Source organism: Elgaria multicarinata, chromosome 2 (genome assembly GCF_023053635.1).
Source record: "Elgaria multicarinata webbii isolate HBS135686 ecotype San Diego chromosome 2, rElgMul1.1.pri, whole genome shotgun sequence".
Lineage (NCBI taxonomy): Eukaryota > Metazoa > Chordata > Lepidosauria > Squamata > Anguidae > Elgaria > Elgaria multicarinata.
Window position 1 is genome coordinate 61,523,107 of NC_086172.1, and position 24,092 is coordinate 61,547,198.

Below are 24,092 nucleotides of genomic sequence, written 5' to 3' on the forward strand. Positions count from 1 at the left end.
GATGACTTGTTAATGATAAAATTATTGAAATTCTAAATACAAAAGTTACTCTGTCTTTTGAGACCCTCATTTTCAGACTATTGGTCATCATTTAACAGTGAGATATCTCCAGTGGTGGAGGGCAAAGCAACTAGTGGTATGCAGACCCATGGGTCACCAGAGACAACCAAATCGACTTTTCTCCCCATCCTCCTCCCTTGAAAAGACACCAGAGGCCCTTAAGCAATGCATACAAATAGTTAGCATCAAACTAAATTGAAAAAGAGTGTCTTAACTTGGTTCAGGTGTGTGGCTTCTATCATCCCATTCCTCCAGTTAGGTGTTCCACACATCAAATGAGGTGTTTGGCCCAGGGCTTTGAAATGTAGTTTGTTATAAAAAAAATAGCATTGAAAAAGTGTTAAGATTTTTAAAAAATGGGGTTTAGACAAGTATTTTTGGTGGGTGGTTCATCTCTTTAGGATGGTGGTGTTCTGGATCGGGTTGCACTCTCATTACACCTGGCATTTGTGGCTGCTTATTGATAGAATGCTCGCTCGCTCGCTCTTTCTCTGAAAGCTCAGATGATACCTGTGGCACAGAGTCCAACAGTTTAGGGTTGTGCGCTTCCCACCTTGACAGGAAGCCTTGCTATGGCTATCCATGCTCTGGTATCCTCCACACTAGACAACTGCAGTGTATTGTATGTGAGGCTGCCTTTGAAAGACAGCAAAGAAATTGCAGATGGAGAATAGTTTCCAGGTTATCAACTTGGACTGGCTATTGGGAACATATGTTCCCGTGTGCTGGAAGACCACTGGTGCTTACTTTGAAAGCCCTACATGACTTGGGACCTAAGTAGCTGAACACCTACTTTCACCTCAACATGCCCATACACATAGGTCATCTTCAGAGGTCCTCTGAGTGCCCCACAATCAATGCTAAAGCAGATAGTGACTGGGAAAAGGGCCTCCTTACTTCTAGGACCTTGCTTTGGTAATATTTTCTCCAGGTTAATCTGGTACCTACTCTTATGTCTTTATAATGTCATGAAGCTTTTATTTTTTCCAGGCTCTGATTACGTTTTGAGCTTTCTAAGAATACTAACTTATTGATGTCTTATGTTGGCGAGCTTCTTGCAATTTTAGTTCGTTGTCTTAGCTCTTGCATTGTTTGATTGGCATTATGTAAGCTGCCCTGGAAATTGAATGCATAAAATAAATAAAATGTATTTTTACTCCAATGGAACTGTCAAGGAATTGCTGCTGGTTTATTTTCATCTTAGGCTGGCTTCAGAAGATGGGACTTGCCCAGATTCCAGTCAGTTTAACGCTTTTGAAGATCCTTTCTTGGGTAAAGGCTACTTGCAGGCTGTAGACAATGAAGGGAAGCCACTGTGCCTCAGCTGCCAAAAACCAGCAATCCAGAATGAACAAACGTCCATTTCTATTGCTTGGGATACACGATTTTGTTCTCATAAGTGCCAGGATGACTTCTTATTCCGCACTAGCCAAAGCTACCTCAGAACTAAAGTTTTTGAAATAGAACATGGGGTTTGTCAGATGTGTGGTCTGAAGGCCCAGGAACTCTACCTGTGTGTCAGAGATGCCCCAAAGAATCAACGTAAGTGTCTTCTGGAGAGCTCTTGGATGTCCAAGCTTCCTTTAACACAGGTAAACACAGATTGCCTATTGACAATCATCTTATCTACCTACTCATTAGTCTTTTTTCATGTGCTGTACTTTGATTATTGTATCTCAACCCTGCATATACTTGGGCGGATGGACCCTTTTCTTTCATCCTTGTAGAAAGAGTTGGTGTTTGGCTTTTTTTTTCAAAGTGTGCTAACAATCAGGCAGTTAAGATCCATGAACCAACTGCAGTCAGATTCAGACATCAGGCTCTTCGGTCTTTCAAACCATGGTTTGGAGGATTAGGAACAAGCTGCTTGAACCCAATTTCCATCCTTGCTTTCCCTCACAGATCCAGCTTAATATCCGCAACCTGGGTTTGTAGGTGTGTCAACCGGTTCTGGATGGGGTTACACTCCCCCTGAAAGACTGCGTTCGCAGCTTGGGGGTGCTTCTGGATCCGTCGCTCCAAATGACAGCCCAGATAGATGCGACGGCCAGGAGTGCCTACTATCAGCTTCGACTGATATGCCAGCTGTGCCCCTTCCTAGAGTTGGAAGACCTAAAGATGGTAGTGCACACGCTGGTAACTTCGAGGCTTGACTTCTGCAATGCGCTCTACATGGGCCTACCTCTGTGCCTAGTCCGGAAACTTCAATTAGTCCAAAATATGGCAGCCAGGCTGGTCACTGGTACACCTAGAGGTGACCACATTACACCAGTTTTAAAATCTCTTCACTGGCTGCCGATTAGTTTCCGGGCGAAGTACAAAGTGTTGGTCATTACCTTTAAAGTCCTACATGGTTTGGGTCCAGGCTACCTGCGGGATCGCCTTCTCCCATACAATCCGGCCCACACACTCAGGTCCTCTGGGAAGAATCTACTTCAGCTAGTACAAACTAGATTAACAACTGTTACCCAGAGGACCTTTTCTTCTGCTGCTCCCAGACTGTGGAATGGCCTGCTAGAGGAAATTCATCAACTTGATGGTCTTTTAGAATTTAAAAAAGCAATAAAGACTGATCTATTCCAGCAGGCCTATCCAGTGAAATTTTAGAATGTTTTAAAGATGTTTTAATCATGTATGGTATGTTTTTAATCAATTTTAATGTGTATTTTATTTCATGTTTTTATACTGTTTGTTTTATACTTTGAATGGTTTTAGTTTTTGTGAACTGCCCAGGGAGCTTCGGCCCAGGGAGCTTCAGCTGTTGGGCAGTATAAAAATGCAACAACAACAACAACAATAATAATAATATAATCAGTTTTCCATTAACATCTTAACTGTCATGGATTTGGATCATCTCTTCTAACAATGGTTTGGGCGGATTGCTCAAACTACAGTTTTCCATTTTGGATATCTTAGCAAATTGGCTTGACTAACCAGAAAGTGCTTTATTAAGCCAAGTGCACAGGGGAAGGAAGTGTGTACACAGCTCATTCCGACTTGGAAAACATGATGTTTGAATACAGCTGATGGGATGAATGGTAACTCTTTAGTAGCTTATCTTCATATTCTATCTAATTTCAGTTAAATGATATTATACTGAACCCAACTGAAGGTAACTTCTGGCAAGTGGATCATATCAAGCCAGTTTACAGTGGGGGAGGACAGTGTTCTCTAGAAAATCTCCAAACACTATGTACAGTTTGTCACAAGGAGGTGAGTATAGAACACAGCAGCACAACACTGTTAAGGTTCACAAAAGCCCACCTCTTCTTTCCTTTGCACCCAATTACTTTACCATGTTAACTCCAGTCCAGTGGAAAGTTAAGAAGATTCTCTGTTTGCCCAGCAAATAACTATCCGCTGATCTGATTACTAGTCTCCATTTCTTTCTCAGATTATTTGCTTTTAAATGTAATGCCATTTCTTGTGCTTCAGGTAGTATCTGTTAGACCAGCATATGTTGATGGATAAGCTTAAAATCTTTACTCATAAGACTCTTGGCCAGCCCAGTAGTCCCTGATCCCAATTTCTCTGTAGGCAATGTTCTGAAATGTATTTTTATCTTATTTGTACTACTTTTTTCTTTTCAGAGAACAGCAAAACAAGCAAAGGAAAGAAGCCAAATGAAGAGGCAATCTGTAGCTTCAAAATATGGATCTGACATTACCAAATTTTTTGTGAAACAATGAAAGTATTATTAGAAGTTTGTGCATAGCTTGAACAAATTGATATTGATCATGTACTTTTAATAGGTAACTTGTTTGAAAATTCCATTATTATGGGATTTAAATAATAGCTAAATAGCGTTTAGCAATTCCTTGGGTTGGATCCAGAATAACTGTTCCACTAGCAAAAGGAAACCATTTCCTCTACTCCCCCTGCCACCTCCCATGTGCTCTTGAAATCTCTGAAAGATCCTCCTCTGACAAGCGTGGATCATCCAAGCTTGGGTGTCAATCAGTTTACCCAGTTTGGTTTTGTTTACTAATAATCCATACTGGATTTTATCAGATAAATGTTAGAAAAGCAGATTAATAACAACCCACCTACATTGTTTTGTAGGTTCTCAATTTTAAATGTTTTGTACTTTCTCAGTTAAAGATTTACAATTATAGGTAATAGCAAACATTCTTCCCAAAAGGCTCTTATGACATTTATTTCTCTACCTTCTGCATTTTTCCTTAGTATTTATTTACAGATGACTCTTTAGCCTCTATCCTATCTTATGAAGCTATACAACTTTGAATTCTAAAAATACCAGCTCAGAAATATGTGAAGTATACCTGTTTCACTATTTTGAGCTCTTCCGTGAATAAGCCAGAAGAACCTGAAAGCCGTATCTGTATTCAAAGTGAAGTTTGTTACTTTGACAACTTTTGCACTATTGGACTAACAGAAGTAGCATTTTTAAATACATGCTCTCAACAGCTGCTGTATTCAACATACACACATTTCTGATTGGTAACTGAGAAGGAGCAATAGAAGTTAGGTTATATAGCAGGGTGTTCCCTATTGTGAGATAGGTGAAGCCTGAAGGCCTTTTTTTAAAAGAAGAAAATATTCCTAAAGCATGTTAATATAAAATTAAAATGGTGGGTGGATGTAGCTTAGCACTTCATTTTGAAGTGCATCCAGTTAACCAGGAAAAAAGGGGAAAGGGAAGCTGGGTGTGGGGCAGGAACATCTTGGGAGGGTTATGGAGAGGCACAGGTTGTTGCCTGTGTGCTGTGTGTGTATGACCCCACCTCTACATTGTAATCAGCTTCTTGAATATGTTACTTATCTCTGGGCCTCATCAGTTTTCCTCCAATGAAATGGGTGTTGGAGCAGCAGAAAGCTGTGGGCTGAGAAGACTGGTCTTGTGTTTTGGAGCTCAAACATCCACATATGCCTTGTTCGCAGCTTCTTGAATAAAGGTGGTTGTTTTTTTAAGCCTCACGAGTCTGCCTTCAGCCCAAAAAGATTAAGGACACCTGATCTATACCTTGACATACCAACATTCAATAGACAGATCCTCTTTACAAGTACCGAGCAATTAGAACCAATGCATTAAAATAACCCTTTACTTCTTTCAATGCATATATAAACAGCATGATAGTATTCAGAGTTTAAAGCCAGTGGGCCACATGGTTTAATACACTTCATACCATGCAAAGGATGCTGGTTGTATGGTGTGGTATATATATTATAGTAAACCATTTATCACACATTTTTCTGGATCACACAATGTTATAGAATAACTTACATATTGGGTCACCTTTTCAGTAAGGCACACAACAAAATAGACCCACAAGTGAGTTGCATTTTATTAGGCCAAAATATGTATAGGTTTAAATAGTGTGAACTCACTTATGGTGGTAGTTACATACCTAATTCTGATTTTAGATGAGCATAAAACTGAACACAGTAAGCTTTCACACAACATCGTGGAATTCTACAAGTATCATATTTAGCTTTTACATGATAGTAATATACAGGTCTTTTAAGAGTTCCATTATTACTGCAAGCAGATTTACTTACTAGGAATGGATTTCTATCTGAAAGCCAGTAATCCTGTTCCCAGCACCCCACAAAAGCCCTCCTAACACCTGCAGGTAGACAGGGGAGTCCATAGAAAGTGGCTCTGACCAGAAAGAATTACTCTAAAATTATACAAACATCTCTAAGGAAATTGTTTGGCATAGGCATTGCTCTTAAATGACTAGTCTGTGAGAATTATTATTGTTTTACTAGCTCACAAAAGGATTATTCGCAGCTCTAGAGGATTGGGCAGAGCAACCCTGTCAGGGTATATATTTCCATGGAAAAACACTTCCACCAACGTAAGATGCAAGATCAGCAGACCAGATGGTGACTTCAGAAGAACGTTGTGTCAGATGAAAAGGCACCAGCAAGCCGGAAATCCTCTTTTGTAAGAACACTGTACATTCGCTGAGGCAGAGATTTAGAGTAAGGTGCAGGTCGGGGAATAGTTGTGCGTAAAATAACTTCACGCCCTGCTGGGGGTGGGAAATCTGCAACTGTTCCAGAATTCAACCGTTTCTCATCCATAGAGCCAGATCTCTTTAGATCTTCATCAAGGGGCATCATTGTAGCAACCTATGAGAAATAAATTTTGCATGCTTCATAAATACTTTTAGACAGAAGAACTAAATCAGATCATTTGAGACATAAGGACTACATGAAGTAAATGGAGTGAGATTCAGGTATTTAAAAGTAGCACTTCACAAACAGACATGTAAGAGACTAACAAATGAGCGTGACAATGATAGCGCTATGTTCACTGGGTTTCTAAAATTGAGGTACACACATTACTTCATTTTGACGTTTGTGCTTCTACAACACAGACTAATGCTTGCATAAAGGCATTAAATACAGAGCCCAGAGAGACAGAATAAAGCACACCACGGGCCACTATGTCTCAGTTGAGTACCAAAAGTGGGCCTCAACTGCTTCAGACTTAAGAACACACTTTTTGTTTTATGTTGTGAAATATCAAGCACTGTAATACTGAGTTTCCATGAAATGACAAGCAAAATTGACTACAAAATTTGTCTTGAATTGTTTGCTATTTTGGATGGTAGTCAAATAAACCAACATTAATCAGGACTTGTATACTTCTTCCAGCATAGGCCGTGAGCTAACAAGACCATTAGTCAAACTGGCAGTGATTCTTCTCACACATACCACCCACATACATGAGATTTCATAGAGATGCTGTGGATTGGTATAGGAACCTATTACATGCAGAACATGTACTTTACCACTGACATATGACCCCTACCTAATTGTTTCAAATTAAACTGTCCTGCCACTACCAACAGGTTGAAGACTTGTAGAGCACTCTGGGGGGGGGGGATTCCACTGTTTTCCCCCCCAGAGTGCTGAACACTTTTAATTACTTTTAGAAAAATAACTCCAAATTAAAAAAGTAATTGGACTTAGTTTACAATTATATAACTCACCAAGGTAAACCAGTTCAGAAAGTATCACTAAAGTAGCAAAATGGAAACATTTTCTCCAATGAATATGAATTTCCAGTTCTTCAATCACAAGTTTATGTACAACCTATTTTACTGGTTTCAAAATATATGATTTAAAAAAACCTCCTTTAAAGCTGGAAAAATGGAATTATTTTAATGGTTTGAATATGCAAATGATCAGTAGTAATCAAATCAAGTCATTCCATGCTGCTACAGCATTCATTTTTATGTACCTACATGAAGTTAGGCAGATGACTGGAAAATTAGGGAAAATCTAGTTACCTCCTCAGAAGATTCAGTCAGCTGGATAAGGAAGAGAATCAGTGATGAAAGATAGAAAGAAAGGCAAGTCAGAGGTGACTCACGTGGGGTTAGAGAGAGGTTTCAGAACTCTGCTTTAAAAGGAGCGTGCCCTGCATTCAGGTATATGTTGCTGTCAAGAAGAACTATGATAAACACTTAGAACACAAAACAGATGTAAACAGACTGATACACAATTGGTACAGAGAATATTGTCAATTTTATTCACATACTACAAATTATTGGATTTTTAACCATTCCATAGATGTAACTTTCTGCATGTTCTAATCCAGCAACTGATGGACACAAGCTGCTGCCCCATTCATTCCAACAGAGGCAGTCACTACACACACATGTATTCTCTGCAATGGAACTACTGCTGCCACTGGGAAGGACAGGACAGGACAGCCATATTTGCATCAGCTGTTTTTGTGTACACGCAGGGGTTTGAATTGGGGACCTTGCCTTTTTTTTTTTACAATCACATTTTAATGTAATTTAATGCAAAGAACTGTCAGCCCACCTTACTTAAAATCAAAGACTATCTAGGATTCAATTTTGCCGTTTAATGTTCTCGTAGAAATTAACATCACATGCATTGTTTTTACTGAGATCTATTCCGAAAGATAAAGTGTTCTTTAAGATGGTTAACCACTGCCACATTTCTGTAAAACAATAGTATTTTCCAAGAAAATGGTTTCTAAAAGCTATTTTTACATGTGAAGGACAATAATTCTATTATATTTGTTGTGACTGCATAAATCAACTGCATAAAGCAAAAAGGGCCTGAGATTCTTATACACGCTGCTAACAAACCAGAATTCTCTTAGTAGAATTAGCATCAGCTTTCCATTATGGCAAATAATACTGACAGGGTACCATGGTATCATGTGACCTTCTGGCCTACTGGAAATTTACCTGGCAAAAGATGCTTTACTATTACCAATACAGACATTAATGCTGCTTCCTCAGTGAAAAGCCACCCCCTTTTAATGGTGCCCTGTTTATCTGCTGCCCAACAGAACCGCACATAACTTAGAGCTGTTAGGCTCTCAAAAGAATTAGTCAATTTCAGATGGTAAATTTTAATTGGTGAGGAGCATTTGGCATAAGGAGTTCCTATTGGATAATGGCTACAAAAATACATTTGGAAAAAGCCAAACTATTGAGCACTTCTCTAGGCAATAAGGAAATGGCTGGACCCTGTTGCTGGTTTTATTCTGGTTTTATCGTGTTCAGCTGCTGTTTTATTGGAATTACTTTTATTGTTTTATTGTCATTTATTATTTTATTATTTTTAAGAATGTTTGTTATTGGGCAACTTGAAAACAAAATAAATGAAGACAACCAACTATCTGAGAAGAACCATGGCCACATCTCCCTGATTTAACATAAGCTGAAATGAGATAGTTTGGTGCAATGTTTAGAGCATTAGATTAAGACCGAGAATAACCAGATTCAAATCCTTCCCACAGTCACTTACTGGGTGACTTTCTGCCGGTCACTATCTCTCAGCCTAACCTAACTAGCAGGTTTCTCGGGATAAATCGGATGTGAGAAAAACCATGAATTGTGCTCTGAGCAACTTCAAGGAAGTCATCGTTCACTATAATTTTTATCCAATGTTCCCATTCATGGAAGTAGACTTTCCTGCCCCTTCCTCTATATTGCAGTCTCTGCACCAGATTTTCACTGGGGCAGCACTGGATATAACCCAAATGTAATTAAGTGATAATTTAAATTTGTGCCACTTCATTGTGTCTTCATTCTGAATGGAGAATTGCATTTTTAGAAAAATATATGGAAAGACTGTATGCTTTCTACTCCAAAAACATTTCGCTCAGCTTTAGATTTTCCTACAAACTAAATTTCAGTCCACTGAGAGCTACATCCCATGTGGAACTGCTTCCCCGGACTACTCCCTTTACAGAAAAGATGGTCGTTTATCCAAAGAGATGTGTGCACAACTGTGCCCTTTCTGCTAGAGATACTTGAAGCCCTGAAAAGCTTCTCCCACAAGTTACGAAAACTGCCTAGAAAAACATGCAGTCCAGCACATGCAGTCAACATCTCCCCCATGCACCACCAGAATTCATGCAAGGAGCACTTTGGATCCAAGCCATAGCACAAGTTATGGTAGTATCAGTGGAGGTCTGCAGCCACACATTTGGCTAGTTTTCCATATTGTTTAGTAAATGTCAACCTCTTTCAACTCTGCAGCTCATGCCTGTGTGCAATACTCCTCTTAGTCCAACCTCCCTCTCCTAGGCTATCTGGGGATACTAACTTCTTAGGTACTCTGTCTGCTGCTAGGACCATCACCCCTCCCTAAGGTCTTCTGCCTACTCAGCTTCTTTCTGAGTCCTCAGCAGCCAAATCAATAGCAAACAATTGTGAAATTAATGCATATACTACAACATTCCAGAAGTTGCTAGATCATGTGGTGAAGCATTAAACTTGAAAATAATTCAGTGCTAGCTTTTATATAAAACATGGTTTTGTTCTGACAGCATAGAAACTACCACTACATTTGAATCAATTCAGTGTAGTACAAAACATACCTTACATATATTAATGTGCAGCAAGCTGCAGAATTTCTACAATCATTTCATAAAAGTACTGCCCTGGAAAGAACACACTGATCTATATGTGCTTTTTTTTATATAAGTACTGCCATTTTCTATTTAATATAGAAATATACTTCATGCATGTGATGAAGTGAGCTCTGTTCCATGAAAGCTTATGCTATAATAGATTTATTAGTCGAAGCTGCCACAAGACTTTGTTCTTATTTCTCCAATAGACTATCTGGGTTACCCCATGGAAAATATAGCCAGAGTATCCTTATACAGAAAAATACTTGCAAAGCAATCATCCTTAATAACAGTATCATCCCTAATCATTTTACATAACCTACATCAGAGATGCTAAAAAGCTCCAGCTTACCCTCTGTGCACTCACAAAAAGCTTGTGAATAATAGTACCAGCAGGCCCTCTCCCAGCACCAATGACCGATACTTCTGGCTGTTCCAGAAAAGAGTTCACAAATCTGATATTACAGAAGAAAAGGGAGAAAGGAAAAAGTTAGCACAAAAGGCACATTTTTTCCTGTTTTTAAGCAGGAGTTGCTTCTTCAAAAACGTGGTACCAAAACACTGAAGGTACTCAACAGACATTCACATATATAATTCTAACTATCTAACCTAGGGCTGGTTCTCACATGGGTGTACATCACTTGCCTTTTCATATCTTGATGGCTCTGCAGAACTAATGCAGCTGCCAGTTCTACAAACCAATTCCACTGAAAGCACTCGACAATGCAGTCATTAACTGTGGAATGTGCATGTGACAAACTGGCTGCCAGTTTGAGCTTGTCAATACTCAGCAATCAGACTTGTTTAATTTCTTTAGTTTTCTCATCCCTCATTTCTCTTTAAGTGTATGTTTTAAAAACTGAACAAATGCATATACGCCTGCTGCCTCACAAGGACTGATGCCAACGTTTTGTTTATTTATTTATTACATTTTTATACCGCCCAATAGCCGAAGCTCTAACATTCTCAATCCCTTACCAATAGTGGGAGTGGGTACTGGCCATGGGATTGAGCACTCCCTCCAGTGTCTCTGCTCTCTCATGCACAAATCTTCCCTAACATACTTTTACCACCCTTACCCATGATCATTGGTTATGTCAGCACCAAGCTCAACCATGGTTCATGCTAACCAGATCACCCTTTGAAACCAGCTTGAAGATATAAGTACAACTGTATATATTCAGGACTGTTCTGTGTAGCATGTTTCCTTACTTGGGTTACAGAGCTATATGTAATTTATTGGCTAATGCATATTAATAGCTACCAAATGGCAGGGTGTGAGAAAAATGTACCATACAAGCCTGACATGGCATGCATTCAAGTAAGAAAAGTAGTCTGCGAATAAATCTCATCCGCACAAGCTTGTGAAACATAAAGAGTCTGAGAACATTCACCTTTCTAGGTCTTTGCGTTCTTCTTCTTTCTCACATTTCTCTATCCCAAATTTTGCTTTCAGTGATCTTGCCCGGGCAATGGTGGCTTCCACACTCATAATCTGGCCGATGATTTCCTGTGTAAGAAGTGAAAACATTTTGCATGCTATTACATGCCACACTTTTTAGAAAGTTACTTTCCTAGATTATCATTAGGAGGAAAACACCATACTTCTAATTTTTTGTCTTCTGGGTTTGGAAACCGGAGAACTTTACTGGAATGCGTGATTGTCTGCTTAATTATCTTCTTTACTGAAGAAATGTCTTCCAGTGATTCTGTTGGAAAAACATAAATGAAGTATATTGTAGTAATAGTTCTGTCTTTACTCCAAAGATACATCATTGCTTAACAAGCGTTATTTACCTTCTTCTTTTACCTTGAGTACAGCTGCATGGATGACGCAAGGCAGAAGATGCCTTGCAAGATCTGCTGGTTTCTGAACCGCTAAATAGTGCAATACCTGAAGATATGGTAAAAGGATTACATCACAGTAATTCTGTCATTAATATCTGATCACATTGATTCTGCACAATAGACACCCCCTCTTTAGTATTTTAAGTACACATGTTATACAGCTAAGGTACTAGAATAAGCCCCAATTATAAGTCTTTTACATTTATAATTCACAGCCTTCATAAAAATTATCCAAACGCACAGGAGAAAATATTTTTTCAGAGCTACTTCAGGGACTCTGGACTAAAGAAGTATCTGTGCTTTGTGACATTAAGGCTCTGAATCTATCATAAAGAAATGAGTATTTAAGAGTGAAATAGTAGAAACACAAACTCAAGAGCTATTTAATCAGTGAACATCTTTTGGAAGCTATTAGAAGAACACCTCCCTCCAAGAGTGAGGCTATGAAGAGGTGCTTGTCAACAAGTCAGCATCTATTTTTTTATGAGAGCTAGAGTTGGAAATAAAGCAGTGAATACTGGAAGGAAAAATGGATGCTGTTCAGAACTGATAAAGGGCAGGAGACAAAATTCAGCTTTGCATGTCATTTTAAGCCATGGTGGCTTATATAACCTATGAACAGTAGCTTATTTTGAGTAATAGCCCACTGTGCTTGTCACATGATTGTAAAAATAAGCTACTGTGCTTAGTTTATTTTCCCCCCTTGCCCGTCCTCCCTCTGTAATCCTCAGTCTCAGTCCAATATTAAAAGCCACCTCTATAGATGTTAATATTATGAACAACACTTGAGAAATTTAGTAAAGTAAACAAAATATATTTGGATGTGGGTTGTGTCATTATTAGTGTAATACCTCTTAAAGATCACAATGTCTTAGTCTTTTTACCTTCTCTGCCTCACGAGTGTCATCAAAGAGTCGTCTTTGCCTCCTTGCTGGAATCGGCTTTGCTGTCTCCCATGCTTCAACCCACATATTACTTGGAATCTTCATTCGGGCACTCAGCTCACCCTTGATGACTACATCCCCTTTTTCATCCACAGTTTCCTCTTCTATGTAATCCCGAGGTGAATACCATCTTACAAAGTCCTCCAGACAACAACCAGGGTTAGCAGCCTATGACCAAGAGGGAAAAAGCAGACACAGAACATGTATATTTCTCCATATACTTCCCAAAGCAAAATCCTTTTAGCAGGATATTGACGAATAGGTCATTTAGTGCTGCCTACAGCACTGCATTTTGATACATACATAGAACTAGGCTGCCTGAGATGAAAGTTGTCAATTTGACGCAAGAGTCAGACATTGTGTTTTCTTGTTAAGAATTCCCAAAGCAGCTCTACAAGATATGTGTGTGTGTGTGTGTGTGTGTGTGTGTGTGTGTGTGTGTGGCTTTTTGAGTGAGAGGATTCTGCTCTCTGGTACATTTGTAGACATTTTCACACACTATTTTTAAGGTATGTGTACAGAAATGTAATGCTTTAGGTGACCCTACAAACTAGGTACTCTACATCCTACACTGTAGAATTGAGCGCAGCATCTCATGTATATCTGATAATCAGGTACAGAAACTAGATTTAAAGGGACACAGTAGTGTCCCTTTTGATAACGTTGGACAGTAAAAAAAATATTTCACCATTATAAAGGGGTAATGGGAGGGTCATTCTACCATTCATAAAATGGAAAAGGTTTCACGAATCTTCCTGAAATTTACATGTGCCAGAAAGAAACATTGGTTTTACATACCCTGAAAGTCAGGCAAAAATATTTAAATAAGTACTACACTTTTGCTCATGTTTCATTTACCTTTTTGTTCATATGGATTCTTTTAGTTATTCCTTATGATAGTTGGGTTTTGTTTTAACCACTAAGCAGCCTGGTTTCAGACCCTACCACAAGGAAGCTATGGAATTGAATGAGATTGAGCAGCCCTGGCTTTCTGAGAAACAGACTCAGCCTGGTTCTTGTCTCCGTTTTTCGAGAAGAAGAGTTCTCTTTTTTCTTTTGGAACATGTTTTCCTTTGGTTTTGAGAGTATTTTGGGCTATCTTTTCCCATGACCTCTAAAAGTTCCAGGCTTGCAACACAAAGTGCAAGATTGAAATGAGGGTGAAATAATGCATCTTGTTGACTTCTCAGACAAATGGATAGGAATAAAAACTTTATAATCCGAAGAGGGTTGCTCCTATGCTCTTAAATTTTGTACTGAGACATCTTTTCTGTGAGATTAAAAATTGCGCCTACCTTGAAAGATTCCATATCTGAGAGCAAGCAGGCACTCTGCATGCGAGCCCTAAGATGGGCCCCTTCTGCTGATGTTCCCAGTTTAGCCAACACTTCAGATTGTTCTTCTAGTAGATCTTCAGTCATAGGAGCTGGTTCCTGAAAAAATACAAAGAGCGAAAGAGCTTACATGAGGCTTCATGCTTGGTAATAAACAAAAGATGGAGTAACATTCAACAAAACAACTACCCGTGTGGCTGCCTACACCTCATGCCAGCCTTTCTGTGACTATTGCCCCCTACCGTAGCCATTCTTTAACAGTGACCAAAACTGATCAAAAATCCAAATGTGCTCAAAAAAAGGTTGGAGATTGCTTTAATGTGAGTAGGAACTAAAGTGATTTGGAAATGTTTCTATGAGGGGAATCAGTTCTGGATGACAGGGAAAGGAAGCTGAGGAATGACTACTTGCAGTTTTGTATATAGTTTAGTAGCAGTGTGCTGTTAAGTTTGTTCCTTATAATTCAGTCTCTGTGGTTCACTTTATAATTTTGGAAGTATTACAATTCCTGATCTAACCTGTGTTATTGGAACATAGAGAGGGTCTCCAGGATGAAGCAAAGTCAAGTTGCCATGCTGATGCAGACGACCTTCTGGCTTTAATGCCAGGGTTTCCTTGCTGCCTTCTTTTGTAGCACCTTTCTTCCCACTTTCTTGTCCATTTCCTTTAAGTTCCTCTGTGTCACTTAAGCATTCAAAAAACTCGTCTTCGCTGTCACTCCAGGATTCCCAAGATTTTCCTACTTCTCCTTTTTCCTTATCACTGTCTTTTGGATAGTCTCTACCTGTCAGGTCAATCGTTTTCCCAGTGTCACCAGAACAGCGATTGGAATTATTCACTTTCCTCCCCTCATCTCTTGCTTTCTTTCTTTCAATGCAACAGTTTAACATCTGGAAATAAAAGCACATTGGAAACCTGTTATGCTAATGGTAGTAACATACACTTCTACAGTAATGCTTATTGCGACTTGTATATGAACCACTCCTAGGAGACTATAGCTTTGATCCAAACCTGCTTCTGCAAACCTACCCACCGTCCCATGGTGCTATATAAATAAATAATAATAATAATAATATCCTGCAATGCTCTACAGCATCCCTCAACTCTTTGAAGGGTGGATGCAGAAGCAAGAGTGCAAGGATAGTTCTGCTCACATTTCTTTGGACTGATCCCAAATGTCCTTAGTATTGGCACTAATATTACTGCATGTAACAACATAGAAAAGCTGTTCTGTTTTGTTTAGTTTTAAACACATCACTATTTTTAACTTATTTTTTAAAAAATCCATTACCTCTCTAACAGGTCTTTTATCCAAGGAATATAGTAATTTTTGGATAATTTTTACAATTTCTAAAATGATAGAAAGAGCAACAGAATTTATTTTACTTTTTAAAAATAATAATAATAATGAAATCATTGTTTTATCTATTACATATTATTTAGTTTGTAATATTTACCTGGAGTTTCTGGTGCAGTAAGCAACATCTCAGGTCTGGAGCACCGCTGGTTAACCTAGTAAGAAGTTACATTTATATTATTATTAGAGAAAAAACCCTTTAAGCTACTACTTGCTGAAAGATATATACACTCAATGCAGTTTTCAGAAGGAGCAGCACCTAGGTAAAAATCTGTTTTTTTAAAAAACCCTTCAATTAAGGTCTTTGGCCACAATCCTGTTCTGGTCCACCTGAAAGTTCAAGTTCGTTGCTTGGGAGTACTCCTGGATCCTATGCTGTCTTTGGATTTTCAGGTGGCAGCAGTGGCAATGAATATGTTTGTATAACTACATACAGGACCTTTCTACACCTAAGGATTATCCCAGGGAAATTGAGGGATCGGCCCTGCCTGCTCCTGGGATCCCCTGTGTGTCATTTGCATGCACAGGGATGATCCCGGGGGAAAAGGCAGGTGTAGAAATGGTCCTAGTATGCCAACTGCAACTGTTCCTGAGTCAGTCTGTAGAGCATCCGAAAGCTTCAACTGGTGCCAAATGCAGTAGCTAGGCTACTAATCAGTGCATGGTATCATAATCACATCACCCCACTACTGAAAGGTTTGCACTAGCTGCCAATCGTTTTCTGGGATCAATTCAAGGAGCTGGTTTTAAACTTGAAGGCTCTAAAGCACTTTGGACCTGGCTATCTGAGGGACACCCTCCCTTGCTATGAAGATGCTCAGTTATTAAGATCAGCAAAAGACCCACTTGTCAGGCATGTGGGAAAGAACTTTCTCCCGTGCTGCTCCCAAGCTCTGGCATGCACTTCCTTTAGAGTCTGGTCCCAAGTCTCTCTACATTCAGGCAGGGAGTCAAGAGACATCTTTTTAACTTGGCTTTTTACACTGTTGTTATGGGTTTAAGTTTGTTTTTAAATGTTTTACTATAATTTTATTTGATTATTATTTTCTGAACTTTTTGTGAACTGCCTTGGTTGGCTCCAGAAGGTAGGTAGGTAAGTAGGCAGGTAAATAAATAAATTAAATTAAATCTATCAGGCCCTTTAAGATCTGTTTGCACTCCCCTTTGCCTTGGTCAAACAACTGCTCATAGTGCGGAACTGCAAACTAGGTGCAGTTGGGTCTGTCACAGTTTATCAACCTCACCTCCCTTAGAGAGTTACTGATAATTTGAAATGCCATTCAGAGTTCTTTGGAGGAAGAACAATACAAATGTACCAAACACATAGGTAGCTCCCACTGTCTTATACCAGACCTAGTTAATGGGCTGAAAACAGAAAGGCCTTTGAGGTGGCAGAAAAATTTGGCTCTCTTAATCAAAAGACTGAGGATCAATCACAGCCTATTTACTATTGGTAATAAACTAAATTATACTAATAAAACGTACCCTGGGATGAAGAAGTTGTTCTCCCATCTGTAACGCATTTCCAGGACAAATTCCTGCCAGAGATGTGCAACTCCTTTGACCCCACCATGGTAAAAGTTGATCATACAAAGGCAAAGGGCCAGTTTATATGTTAGACTGACTGAAGGAGCAGATTTGAATTGGATGTAGAGATTCTATACACATGGGACAGGTGGAACGAAGACAAAAACAATTAATGAAGCAATAATAAAAGTATATATGCAAATGTATTTAATTTATAAACACTGCAGAATTCAACTTTAGTAGAGTATTTGGGTTGCCTTGACAGAATTTTGATTTTTTTTCTTTAAGCACAGAAGATAAGATCCAATGTTGCACTAGCAGTCTTCCATTTATGCCATGAGACCATCTCCCTCTCTACTCGTCCGTGCAGCCCTCTACACCACCTGAAATTCGGCTATGGAGGGATTCTCAGTCTTCCAGTGCAGATTCTAAGGGCATGCAGGGTGGGGTGGGGAGGAGTTACTACAACCCCCAGTTCTGCTGACAGAACTGCTTTCATCAGCAGAATGGCACAATTGGATTCAATCCAGAGCACAGTCTTAAGGCTATGATGTTAAAAGTATATTTAAAAAACAAAGCTAATAGGAGAAAGGGGTTGTGTATGAAAAAAATCATCCTTTTATTTTAAAAACTCATAACCAAAATAGCCATATATTTAAAGCTCCCAAGCAGATCAGTAGATTTTCTCTTTGATTAAAAGCCATTAAAACCCAGTTCATGTTTTTCACATATTCAGTTTAAACTTACATAGTCTTCATTGTCTGGGGGAGGAAGGCTTCCTGCTGAAGTACTAGATCTGGCTTCAGATCCATCTGTTGATTTATCAGCAGCATCAGGAAATAAGTACTTAATGGGAAAAGATATACAGTTAGCTTAGCTTTCAAATGAACTTGCTATTCTCATAATTTCCCCCAAGCATTAGGCAATCCAATCACATTCTATTAAAGCAGAATTATTAAAAGTATGTATATAGTTGCTTACTCTGCTATGCAGGAGACCAGGAATTTTATAAAAATAATTTACAATACCTCATAATAGCATAATAAAATATGCTATACATAAGCATAACAAAATAACAAATAAAGCATTTCAATATTGCAGCAAATAAACAAACCCATGACCGACTCCATAAAAAGCAAGCAATACTGTTTTTAATTGCCTTCTAAAGGCATTCAATGAAGTGAAAAACTGAACCTCCCTTGGCATTAAGTATCAAAGTATAACACTGCCATAGAAAAGTTCTCTTCACAAATGCCAGCCCTCCACACCTCACTGAACAGAGAGACATGCAGCACAGCCTCTCCTTTCGACACCAGCATGAGCATGTCCAGGCAAGAGGAGATATGCTTCATTTCTCCCAGTTCCTCACCTTTTAGATCTTCAAAAGTAAGTAGCAACACTTTGAACTTGACCCCAAAAGTAAATTAGTTCAAATTGATAGAATGCAAATGTGATATTGAAGACCTGAACTCCTGTCAGCAGCCTCACTTCTGCATTTTTTACAAATTGAAGCTTCCAAATATTTTAAGGGCAGCCTCCCAAACTACTGTATAAGTATTGTAAGATCACATTGTCCAGAAAAGACTACAGCAGACATACCAGTCAACACTGGGCTAAGGCACTCCTGACTACGGAACAATTCAAGTTCAATTATTATAAAGCATAATCATGAAATGTAACATAGTAACTTACCAAGAGAATAGTATTGAGGACTTCGTTATTTAATGGTGATTCATCTATACCTCTGTGTTTACGAATCTTTTTCTTTGCAGAGTGAACCATATTTGTCACTGAGAGTTTATGGATTGGGACTGGTGCTGGTTCTGTGAGCTTTGACAAAGCATGGCTTATATCAGCATCTATAAAATATAAAAGGTGTTTCAAAACAAGGCCACAGTTCAAATCATCATCTTACATGTAATCTGTACTTATGTGCCCAGTATCTTTCCTTATCTGTCCTTGCTGCTTTGCTAATTCCGAGTGTGCCACCTGCTGCCTAATCCCGAACAAAGCTATACTGGCATCAAGTAATTGGGAATACCCTGCCAAAAAGTTGAGCAGGCTGAGGCCACCGCCCAATGATTAATTTCTACCTTTCCCCTCTTCTTCAAATGTGGATCTTCCAAGAATCTCATCAGTTGATTCTTTCCGACGACAGAGTTTGAAAAATTCAGTTACAAAATCACCTAGAAAAGGAAACAATTCAAACATGCAGTTAGATTCATTTTCCACTATGGTTTATTCAACACATTTAAGGGAAGATAATCTTCATATAAATTATTTTAGTATTTTGGGAGGGGGTTATCTTTTATTCCTATAGTACTTTCAGTGCATATAAGCACTGATAACACAAGGAGTCTGAAGGCATGCAACGCAGCAGTGTTACTTGGTCTGGTCAGTGTCGGAATGGGAGACCACCTAGAAACCCCATGAACTCAAGGCAATGTACCATCATGGAAGAAAAGCAACACATTCTCATAGCACACTAAATTAAGCTAAAAGGTAGCATGAAACATGAGCAAACCACAGAGAGCCTAAGGCTGACATACTCCTCTCCTAGTCCTAGGCCAGAAAGAGTACTTTGGAGGCATTCATTTACACTTTTACTTTCCTGTGGCTTGTTGCATTGACCAGGCCAGCAAACTGTGGTTAACATTAACTATGGTTAATTTCAAATAAGCCAACATTAAAACATAGTGACTGAAAGCTGGCTTGTTGATAATGTTAACCACAGTTCTGAGTCCGGATGATACAGCATGCTATGTTTAAGAAAACGCTGAAGCAGAAGTTTCTGAATTCCTCAACCTAGATGTGCATAAGGAAGTAAAGAGAGGGGAGGAGCATTCAAACCTGAGGTTCACCACAGCTTGTTCATATAGCACTAAACTATGGTTTAGCATGTGACACCCAAAAACTGACATAGACTTGCCTAAGGCCCTTCAATGAGCTTCATGGCCAAGTAGAAATTTGAACTTACATTTCCCACATGCAAACTAAGCACCACCCAGTGGACCAAATTCAAATAACGTTTTCACACACAAAAAAGCAACAGCACTATCAGTCATTAAATACAGCAAATTGACAATTTTCTTGCACAGACTCTTAAGATTAAACAATTCTGTGTCTGTTGGATAATAAACATTCAAAACTGAGAGTTCCCAATTGCGATAACTAAATACTCGATGTCATGAGACTTGCGGCTAGAACTCTTCAATCTACTTTAAGGCATATAATGTTAAGACACAAAAGATGTCATCTTTTAAATTTATACTTTATACATCGAATATGTACCATTAAGATCAACCAGTCAATGAAACTGAAAGCAAATAAATGTGGAAATCCACACATGAAGCTGCTTTTTGAAAGGTAAGTTGAAGTTTTAAGAAAGCTAACAGTGAAATCTTCCAATTTCATTTTAAAAAAGGTTCTAATTCAATGTTTTTCTGTAACAGGAATGTTTTGTAACAATTGTTTAAGGAGAATATACACAGAAAGCAATGCATCAGAATAGTGTATATTAGATAAATAGATACACACACACGAATCATGTATTATATAGTCTGTGATTCTTACTGAAGTCTTTTGTACAAAATCCACATTTGATTATTCATTGTGCCATAATGCTTTCCATGGGTACTTAGTCAAAACTATGTCATTTCTTACAGAAGTAATTTTAAAAGAAGAAAAGAAAAAATATATAAACTCTGGATTGCTTACTCAATAAGCACTGTGGATTATCGGCTTTTCTGACTCTCACGGACCACTGAGGTGCTTGTACAGGATCCAAGTCTCTTTTTAAAAAACAAAGAAGGATAACTGCTTTTACTATTGACTGCTTCATCAAATCAAAAATATTGCTGAAAAAATATTTATTTATTTGTTTATTTATTGCATTTATATACCGCCCCATAGCCGAAGCTCTCTGGGCAGTTTACAAAAGTTAAAAACAGTAAACGTTAAAAAAAAGTATACAAAATTTTAAAACCATCAGAAACATAAAAACAACAGTATAAAACCAACAGTATCCATTTAAAGAAAGAAAACTCAAAGCTTCTATATTACAGAATACTGCAATGTTACAGAATAAATTTAACCCAATTCTTCTTCTCTTATTCAGTCCTCGCTCTGTATTTCTTACTTTGTCTTAACTCCATTCTGTGGTAGCAAAATCAAGTCCACTCTATGCTTTCTCAGCAACCCTGAGCATTCCTTCCTCATATCTAAATTTACTGTGTAGTGGGTTTTTTACACGTTTGGGCTATCAAGGGTCTTTAGTGTCTTCCTTTTGTTTATCACCATATTGCACTCCTGGAAGAAAAACATGCTCTAGATCAGTGGTTCTCAACCTTCCTAATGCCGCGACCCTTTAATACAGTTCCTCATGTTGTGGTGACCCCCAACCATAAAATTATTTTCGTTCTTCTCTACACGATTCATTGTCATGGGATGGTTTGCTAATGAAAATAATACATAACAATAGCTTTAATAATACAAAAGATGATACATGACATAGTTCAGTCAATACAGTTTCCTAAGACCATCGGAAATATGTGTTTTCCAATGGTCTTAGGCGACCCCTGTGAAAGGGTCGTTCGACCCCCAAAGGGATCCCGACCCACAGGTTGAGAACCGCTGCTCCAGATCCAAGTCCATCTATCCCTTCCTAATTTTCATCAAGTGTTGCAAATCAGGTGCTTAAGAAAGAAAATGCATCACAAATAAAGAAAAAGAAATACAAGGTATTAATAAAAAGGGTATTAATGGTGTCCACTAGATTTACTTGACTCATAACCATATGGTCTAGAAAGAGGGTAGGTATTAAAAAAATAGATCTTTAGAATTTCAGAATGATGAAAGCTGATACACTGGCTTTTTCATTAAAATGTCAGCATGGAAAAGAGATAATAAGAAACAGTACAATAGCCATTTTCAAATATTTTAAGGGTTGTCACATAAATGAAACAAGTTTGTTTACTGTAGCTCCAGAGGTCTGGACCTGAATCAATGGATCCAAATTACAAGCAAAAGGATTTAGACCAGTCATTAGGAAGAAATTCCTGATGGTACGAGCTGTTCAACAGTGGAACAGACTGCCTTAGAAGGTGGTGGACTCTTTAGAGGTTTTAAGCAGAGGTTGAATGACCACCTATCAGGGATGCATCAATACGGAACTGATCAGGGCCAATCCTCCCATTAGGCAGGATGGAATGGGAGGGGCAGCAAGTGAGCCCAGCCAACTGCTCTTCCATCATGGCATTTAGCACAGCAAGGCAGCAGCCGGTAGGGCTCTCTGGAGCAGCTGCCCTTTGGAGATCCGCATTGGCCAAACTAGAAAACAGTCAATATCCTGGGAGACTCCTCCCATCCTTCACTCTGTGGAAGGACCCCCTCCAAGCCAGGCATTTTGGCCTGGCCAGTACTCTGAACAGCCATGTCAGCCATTTCCTCCAGTCACATGGTTTAGCAATAAGGGAAATGGGGTTATGACATGATAAGTGGAATGGGTGGAGGTGGTGGGATGCAGGAAGGGGGCACAACGCAGCAGCAGTAAGTGGAAGGGGGGACAGAATGCAGGAAGGGAACAGGGCACAATGTGGTAAAAGGAAGAAGCATAGTGCAGTAAGGGGAAGGGGGTGTGAGGCACAATACTGGAAAGGGAAGGAGGCGAGACACAACAGCAGTAAGAGGAAGGGGGTGCAATGTAGTAAGGAGAAGGAGGTGGGAGTGCAATATGGCAGCAGTAAGAGGGTGGGGGTACAACTTGGCAAAGGGAAGGAAACAGACGGTATGGCATATGCTCTCTCGCCTCTGATGGCAGGAGAGCTTGCACTGGGACTTGCTGACGACCACGAAGGTCCCTTCCAACTCTTATTATTCCATGACATTCCACGACACACAGAAGCTCATGTATGAAAGACATTCCAACCAAGAATTGTCTTCAATTGCGTCTTAAACCATAGATATATCAGGCATCTGAATAAAGTCAACTTTAATGCTACTACAAATAGTTACCAAAATATTCATTAAAGAGGAAGACTGAGAACTAAGCTAGAATGAATTATCAGATAAGGCAGAGTTCTTAAACATGCAGCTCAGATATACAATAACCATTTAAGAGAATGTACTTACGAATAAACATCATTGTCTACAATTATACCCTCCGTTAGATGAGGCCACGTAGTTGCTAAATGGAGTTCACTGAAAACAAAAGTAGTACACTTGTAAACAGAACTCTGAAACCAACACACGAACCACAGAAAACGGACTGGATCCAAACTTAGCCTTCTGTGAATGAAAGGGCTCCTTACATCCAAGGAAGGCTTTTGATTCAGTGGAGGATCCCCACGGAAGGGGAGGGGAAGATAACTTTAAGCTGTTACACAAATACACCCTGTTCCGGAGGGTCGTCCAAACCCTCTAGAACAGTTTCCCAGAGGGCACAAGGGGCTGCCGGGGGGAGGGAGGGGAGAGGGGAATCAGCCAAAATCCCTTCTCCATTTCTGCCAATGCAAGCATCCTAAGCAGGGTTCTAGTCAGGGGGAAACCCCTGCTGGCAGTAGCAAAGTTGAAAACCAAGCCTCTGGCTACTGCTTGTAGCAAGTGTTGTACAGTCCTACAGACATACAAGTATAGTTCAAATACTTATGTCAGTTACAAATAGCACATGTGACTATTCCCCCCCCCCCTTTAAAATACATGCAAGCCAGACCCAGTCTTTTCCTGGTCACTGATTGCATACATTTTAAAGAGAACCAGCAATTTACATACACATGCACGATCCACAACAGATTCTACATCCGTGTCTTCTAGTTGCGTATTTGCATGTCAGCATAACATTTATTGGAAGAAATAAACCTGATAATGTGCCGCACCACATAAGCAGTACTTTAGCTCATAGGTACCGTATTTTCCGGCGTATAAGACGACTGGGCGTATAAGACGACCCCTGACTTTTCCAGTTAAAATATAGAGTTTGGGGTTAGGTAGGAGAGCGGGCGAGGGTGCGGGGAATGTGCCTCTGTGGCCCCCCTTCAGCCTCCCCTCCCCCTGCTCTAGTTGTGCGCCTGCAGCTGGCGAGAAGCGGCTGCCTGAGCTGAGGAAGGCTGGTGCTGCTTTCGCGCTCTCATTCTCTCCCGGTTTACGAG

At 39.3% G+C, this 24,092-nt stretch overlaps 2 protein-coding genes across 4 annotated transcripts in view; one reads left to right on the forward strand and one right to left on the reverse strand.

The window, feature by feature from the left end:
* The window catches only part of ZRANB3 (zinc finger RANBP2-type containing 3), a 36,747-nt gene extending 31,774 nt beyond the window's left edge, over positions 1 to 4,973 (forward strand). For both annotated transcript variants that reach the window (XM_063116598.1, XM_063116599.1), the window contains 3 exons: positions 1,265 to 1,652; positions 3,142 to 3,273; positions 3,651 to 4,973. In XM_063116598.1, the coding sequence (XP_062972668.1) occupies positions 1,265 to 1,652; positions 3,142 to 3,273; positions 3,651 to 3,749 (619 nt within the window). In that variant the 3' untranslated portion in view covers positions 3,750 to 4,973. The remainder of the gene's footprint in view (positions 1 to 1,264; positions 1,653 to 3,141; positions 3,274 to 3,650) is intronic.
* Positions 4,974 to 5,167: 194 nt separating this feature from the next.
* The window catches only part of RAB3GAP1 (RAB3 GTPase activating protein catalytic subunit 1), a 31,696-nt gene continuing 12,771 nt past the window's right edge, over positions 5,168 to 24,092 (reverse strand). The window contains exons 10-25 of one of the 2 annotated variants that reach the window (XM_063116600.1): positions 23,077 to 23,145; positions 20,665 to 20,738; positions 19,041 to 19,133; positions 18,640 to 18,806; positions 17,695 to 17,793; positions 16,906 to 17,078; positions 15,521 to 15,575; positions 14,582 to 14,953; positions 14,025 to 14,162; positions 12,670 to 12,897; positions 11,735 to 11,831; positions 11,543 to 11,646; positions 11,332 to 11,447; positions 10,290 to 10,392; positions 7,326 to 7,346; positions 5,168 to 6,159 (exon numbers count right to left, since the gene is read on the reverse strand). In XM_063116600.1, coding sequence (XP_062972670.1) covers positions 5,917 to 6,159; positions 7,326 to 7,346; positions 10,290 to 10,392; positions 11,332 to 11,447; positions 11,543 to 11,646; positions 11,735 to 11,831; positions 12,670 to 12,897; positions 14,025 to 14,162; positions 14,582 to 14,953; positions 15,521 to 15,575; positions 16,906 to 17,078; positions 17,695 to 17,793; positions 18,640 to 18,806; positions 19,041 to 19,133; positions 20,665 to 20,738; positions 23,077 to 23,145 — 2,152 coding nt within the window. In that variant the 3' untranslated portion in view covers positions 5,168 to 5,916. The remainder of the gene's footprint in view (positions 6,160 to 7,325; positions 7,347 to 10,289; positions 10,393 to 11,331; positions 11,448 to 11,542; positions 11,647 to 11,734; positions 11,832 to 12,669; positions 12,898 to 14,024; positions 14,163 to 14,581; positions 14,954 to 15,520; positions 15,576 to 16,905; positions 17,079 to 17,694; positions 17,794 to 18,639; positions 18,807 to 19,040; positions 19,134 to 20,664; positions 20,739 to 23,076; positions 23,146 to 24,092) is intronic. The other variant, XM_063116601.1, reaches the window with a different exon arrangement.